The sequence below is a fragment of the Lottia gigantea genome, assembly GCF_000327385.1.
Source record: "Lottia gigantea unplaced genomic scaffold LOTGIsca_6, whole genome shotgun sequence".
In the NCBI taxonomy this organism is placed as follows: domain Eukaryota; kingdom Metazoa; phylum Mollusca; class Gastropoda; family Lottiidae; genus Lottia; species Lottia gigantea.
This window is the reverse complement of record NW_008710049.1, coordinates 1,970,887-1,977,618: the sequence shown is the minus strand read 5'-3', so window position 1 is coordinate 1,977,618 and position 6,732 is coordinate 1,970,887. Positions and strand designations below refer to the sequence as shown.

The window sequence follows — 6,732 nt, the reverse complement described above, 5'->3', positions numbered from 1 at the left end:
TATTTCTGTTTCTTTGAGCTTGGTGTGTATATATCTTATGACCTATTTTATGTAGAACATTGAAACTTGGAACACAACAAGACAATTTGAATATAAATTAACCTATGACAAAAAAGTTGAGGTGGGCGTGGCACATCCGGGTTGAATTACTAATTGTTTACATTTTGAGAAAGGGGCATAACTCGCATAGGATACATTTGTTCAAAAAGGAACTTTGCACACAATTACCTCATTATTTTGGCCAGTTTGTGTTAATAGGTCAATTGTTTCAGCTTTATAGTTCCAAAAAAAGGAACGGGTTTTGAAATTTCCATATTTTCAATTTTCTATTTTGACCTTTATTGACTCTTGTTGACCTATATCTTTTGACCTGTATGATGTAGAAGCTTTAAATTTGGAACACTTGCAAAGTCCCACTCTGTGCCACGTGTGGCTCTAGTTTTTTTTTTTTTTTCTTTTTTTTTTTTTTTTCGATTTTTACACACCTTCCTGAGCTTAGACTACAATAGTTGCAGCAACCTTTCAACGTTCACTCCCACTTTCAAAGTCCCACTCTGTGCCACGTGTGGCTCTAGTTGTGGGACTTTGCTACCGCAAAGTCCCAGTTTGTTATCGAAATGTCAATTCTTCATAGACCTTCTATATAGGCGACGATGTGCATAAATATAAATTGGAACATTTTTGCAAAACCGGAAGTGCCACAGTTCAACATGTGCAAAAAGTCGAAAATCGGCTCTAGAAGGCGTATTTTTGCATCAATTTTCTTCGGATTTTCATTTTTAAAATATACCTGTAATTTCTGACCTGATAGCACTTGAAAAATTACGAAATTCGAAAATTCGTCTTTTTTTTTCTCGAAATTTACACACCTTCCTGAGCTTAAACTGCAGTAGTTGCAGCAACCATTCAACTTCTCTAGACCTTCTGTAGTGGCAACGTGTTCCTTAAATATATATTGGAACATTTTTGCAAAACTGGAATTGCCACAGTTCAACATGTGCAAAAAGTCGAAAATCGGCTCTAGAAGGCGTATTTTTGCATCGATTTTCTTCGGGTTTTCATTTATAATCTACCTGTAATTTCTGACCTGATAGCATTTGACAAATTTTGAAATTCGAAAATTCGTCGCTCACTTTTTTCGATCAAATTTTTCGATTTTTTTGCAACTTTTTTGCTTTTGCATCGATTGATCTGAAATTTTAAATGCAAAGAGACTTCACTTATGTTAATAATATGATACAGTCAAATTTTGTACGTAATTTCCGATTTTAAACAGGAAAGCGACTGAAGTTCAAATCTACTTTTGGTTGAATAACTTCCGGTGTAATTTATGTAGGTCAACAAAATTTGGCTGATCTTTGGCAAATAAAATTTTATGGCCGATTTTAAAATAAAATCCAGACCGGAATCGATACTTTGGCCGCCATATTGAAAAAACACACTTTTGTAAAACTCAAAATGGGGCCTCAGGGTAAAAGTTGATATGCTCAAATTTGATATGAATGTAGTTTGCAATCGATTGCGCAAAAAACATTGGGAGCCGAATTTTGAATTTCGCTTTTGCTTTTTTGCAACTTCCGGTTGAAATTTTTTAAAGCTTTAAACGATCACACCATGTGACCTTGACCTTTGATGACCTTGACCTTCATAGGGTCAAAGGTCATTGACCTTGGCTATCATTTGATACTTTGACCTTTGACCTCCTACATGTACTTCCGGTTTTATAGCTATCTGTAAAAAGCCAAATTCGGAACTTTGGACTGCTCTAGCACGTGACCTAATTAACCTAGAGGGTTAATTTTTTCGGTTTCCTAATGTGCTTCTCATGCACTTTACATAGATATATAACAATCGTTATTTTAAAGCAAAATTGAAATTCGTGATTTTTTCAAATTTGATTTTTTTTTTTTACAATATTTGCGTCTTTTTGAGCTTGGTATATGTATATCTTATGATCTATTTGATGTAGAACCTTGATATTTGGAATACAACTAGACACTTTGAATATGAATTCACCTTTGACAAAAAAACTTATGTGGGCGTGGCACATCCGGGTTGAATTACTAATTGTTTACATTTAGAGGCAGGGGCATAACTCGCATAGGATGCGTTTGTTCAAAAAGGGACTTTGCACACAATTACCTCATCAATTATCAATTATCCTCAGCTCAGTTGTTTCAGCCTTATAGTTCCAAAAAAGGAACGGGTTTTAACATTTGGATTTTTTCATTTTTCGATTTTGACCTTTGTTGACGTTTGTTGACCTATATCTTTTGACCTATAATATGTAGGAGCTTTACATTTCGAACATAACGTAACATTCTGAATATCAATTGACCTATGCAAAAAAAATTGAAGTGGGCGTGGCACATCCGGGTTAAATTACTCATTATTGACATTTTTGGCCAGAGGCATAACTCGCAAAGTATACATTTGTTCAAAATGGAACTTTGCATACAATTACCTCATATATTGAGCCACTTTGTCTTAGAATTTCAATTGTTTTTGCTTCATAGTTCAAAAAAAGGAACAGGTTTTGGAATTTAAAAATTTTCAATTTTTGACCTTGACCTTTGTTGACCTTGACCTTTCTAACATCAAACGTCATTGGCATTGGCTATCTATTTATACTTTTATATTTGCCGTCCTATGTCAACTTCCGGTTTTATAGTCGTTAGCAATTTGAAATTTTGATGGCGTATATCTCTTGATCTTGACCTTTTTAGTCCTTCTCCTTTACAAGATCAAAGGTCATTGACCTTGGCTATCTGCTGATACTTTCATTTGTGAGGTCTGACGTCCACTTCCGGTATTACAATCTTCTAAAAAATGAAAATTTCTCAACTTTAGACCGTTCTTGCGCTTGATCTAAGGTTCTTTTGCATTTTGCTACATTTGCAAAGTCCCACTCTGTGCCACGAGTGGCTCTAGTTCTTTTTCTTTTTATTCTTTAAACCTTCAGATACTCGGTATGAATATACAAGATATGACGATTTGAAGAATAGCTTGTTCCACTTGTTGGAAACAAGCCGAAAACTATATTCGATTTTAAAAAAGAAGCTAGATCGGATAATTGCACAACGGGTACATAATGAACCCCAAGAAGAAGCTGACAATGCCGAACAAGCTGTCAAGCCGGAAACGATTGAGAATCTTAGTAAACATATTGCCAAACAATTTGATCTGATTTTGAAGAATTGTAAAGAATTGTGGGGAGTACAAGAACGAATCTCAGGTAGCCAGTTATTCTGTTTCTGTTTTATCTAATTCTCAGTCGAAATTAAGAGATGTAATCCACATGAAAAATTGAAAGAAAATGGCTTGAGCTTATGTTAATCTGTTTTATTTAATGAATAAGACATAATATATTAATATATTGTAATCATTCTATTACGACTGATTCATAAACAATGACCAATGGCAATGTTACAATGAGATCTTAGTCAATGTTGTCCGAAACATCTGCCTCTAGTCTTTAATAAATATTTTGACAGTTATTGGCTGTTGTCTAACTCTACTCTAACCGACAACTTTCAAAATAACTATCAGAGGCTGGATTCGAGTCAGATGTTTCGGTCTATATTCAATGTATTATCAACAAACCATTAAAATTAAATTACTATTTTCGGTTCATGTATTTACACATTTCACAATATGAATCACTATCCCTTTGATCTGCTATTTATTCATTGATATTATATGGGTAACTTCCTTTCCTTGAACTTTCAATGTCATTTTACACTATGACACATACTTGTATAGCACCAAAGCGAGATATGTTTTTACTAACTTTCAAATCATAAATATCTCTATACTTACAGGTGATTTGCCAAGACATGAAAGCGGTTATGCAAGTGGGTGCAGCAGTAAGTGTTCTATTTTTTTGAATCAATTCTGCAATATTCTATGTCAACAAAGTCTCATACTTGTAGCATAGATCAGTCACTGATAGAACAATTACTTCTACAACACCTGATACTAATGACCTAGATCCGTGTCTATTATATAAGATAGGTATAATACTTGATACTTGTGACCTAGATCAGTGACTCTAAAGAAGAGTAACGTCTATAATACCTAATACTTGTGACATAGATCAGTGACTCTATAGTACAGTATTATCTATAATACCTAATACGTGTGACCTAGATCAGTATCTTTTTATAAGAGAATATCTACAACACCTGATACTTGTGACCTAGATCAGTGACTCTATAGTACAGTATTATCTATAATACCTAATACGTGTGACCTACATCAGTATCTTTTTATAAGAGAATATCTACAACACCTGATACTTGTGACCTAGATCAGTGACTCTATAGTACAGTATTATCTATAATACCTAATACGTGTGACCTACATCAGTATCTTTTTATAAGAGAATATCTACAACACCTGATACTTGTGACCTAGATCAGTGACTCTATAGTACAGTATTATCTATAATACCTAATACGTGTGACCTAGATCAGTATCTTTTTATAAGAGAATATCTACAACACCTGATACTTGTGACCTAGATCAGTGACTCTATAGTACAGTATTATCTATAATACCTAATACGTGTGACCTAGATCAGTATATTTTTATAAGAGAATATCTACAACACCTGATACTTGTGACCTAGATCAGTTTATCTGTGTAAGAAAACATCTATAATACCTAATACTTGTAACTTAGATCAGTGACTCTATCGTAGAGTAATATCTATAATACATACTCCCTGACTAAAATGCTTTTCTGAATTGGATTTTGGCAATCATTTTCATATGAACTGAAATACCAATTACAAAATACTGCTGAGAGTTTTTGATTGTCTTTAGGTTGATGAAATTTGATTTTAATAACAGCTCGTCGCCCATTACAATATACTCTCAAAACAAGCAGACTGTATTGTGTACTGATAAATGTATACGTGTATAATCCTTTAGCGACATTTAAGGGTAGAGATCACATTTAATAACGGACACGGTATACTACTCCTTAGTTTTATTACACACTACGTTTCAACAATCTACATTGTCATCTTCAGGTGAAGTGAGGAAATATTGTACAAGAAGGTACATATATATACACACACAAATATATCAATAGCAACAATTAATTAGGGGTTATTTTTTGTGTATATATATACCTTCTTGTACCATATTTCCTCACGTAGTGTGTAATAAAACTAAAGAGTAGTATACCATAAAATTGTGTCCGTTATTCAAATGTATATGTTTAATTATGTATATACTTTCTTTTTAAGACTCTCAAGAAGAAGATACTGAAGCACTTGGGATTCTTTCAGTAAGTTATTAATCATCTATTATATTAAATTAGCTGATATAATCCTAATCATATTATATGGTATGACAGAGGGCTCAATATGGAAAATATTCTTGTGACCCAGATCATCGACCGTAGGAAAGTAACTTATGCACTAAATCAATGTTTCTGTGACATCTACATGTTATAGACCTTATTCACGCGTCGGCCATATTGAATCCTGAACGAGGCTAATAACGACAACCTTGAAAAGGTAACGTTATGTCACTGAATAAAACCCCCACCATGTCTTTAAAGCCTCTTTCTGCAATTCCAATAACTCGAAACTATTTAATGATACTTTTTCATGAATTTTGCCTTTAAACATCTCTGAGAAAGGGCAGTTATAAGTCTATTTTCTTGCTGTTGAGCGAGTGTCTAATGACGTCAAATTGGCTATTAGTCATAGTTGTAATTCTATGCTATTCGTTCATATGACGTCGCCATCTTATCAATGGATGACCTAATTTGCGTTATGAATCTTGCTTTCAGTGTCTCAAAAACGAGACGTGATAAGGTCTATAGAAGAGTAACAAACAGTAGATATTTGTATCCGTAGAAAAGTAACATCTAAAACACGTAGATCATGTGACCTAGATCAGCGTCTCTATTGAAGAATTACTGCTAAAATATTAAGTACTTGTGACCTAGATCAGTGACTCTATAGAAATGTAACATCTGTAAGACCTAATACTTGTAACCTAGATCAGTGACTCTATATAAAAGATACATCTACAAAACCTGATACTTGTGACCTAGATCAGTGACTCTAGAGAAATGGAACGTCTGTAATACCTAATATTTGTGACCTAGATCAGCGATTCTACAGAAATGTAACATCTGTAATTCCTAATACTTGTAACCCAAATCAGTGACTCTATATAAAAGATACATCGACAGCGCCTGATATTTGAGACCTAGATCAGCGAATACAGTAGAGTAATATCTATATAACCTAATACTTGTGACCTAGATAGATGGTTTTGGTAGAAAAATGACATGGAATTTACACTGTGTTTTTCTGATTTAGATAAGCGACGGCGATGGTGATCTTTTGACGAATATGGGACAATCAGCCAGTCGAAGGCGTCCATCTGCTGTAGAACATGAAGAGATTGCTGAACAAACCAATGTAAAGAAATTATCATCATAATATGATGTGTATAGAAATAAGTGAATGTGTATATAAATGTGTATAATGAATGTGTATATAAACCTGTACACGTAATAAATATTTTGTTTTATATGTTGTTTTAAAGAAATCATGAGATGAATAAAATATTTGGAAATTTAGTCCCCTGAAATTTGGTCACAGGCAAATAAGTGGTTACTAGGTAAATTAGTCTTGTTAGTTATCTATTAGAGGTAAATACGTCACAGTAAATTGATTACAGACCAATAATTAGTTTCGAGATAATA

The 6,732-nt window shown here is 33.5% G+C and overlaps 1 protein-coding gene across 1 annotated transcript in view; it reads left to right on the top strand.

The window, feature by feature from the left end:
• LOTGIDRAFT_154658 (hypothetical protein) overlaps window positions 1–6,466 on the top strand; it is a gene marked incomplete at both ends in the record, with an annotated part of 9,911 nt that extends 3,445 nt beyond the window's left edge. The window contains 3 exons of the mRNA XM_009063857.1: window positions 3,822–3,866; window positions 5,255–5,295; window positions 6,344–6,466. Of these exons, the coding sequence (XP_009062105.1) occupies window positions 3,822–3,866; window positions 5,255–5,295; window positions 6,344–6,466 (209 nt within the window). The remainder of the gene's footprint in view (window positions 1–3,821; window positions 3,867–5,254; window positions 5,296–6,343) is intronic.
• Window positions 6,467–6,732: the final 266 nt, after the last annotated feature.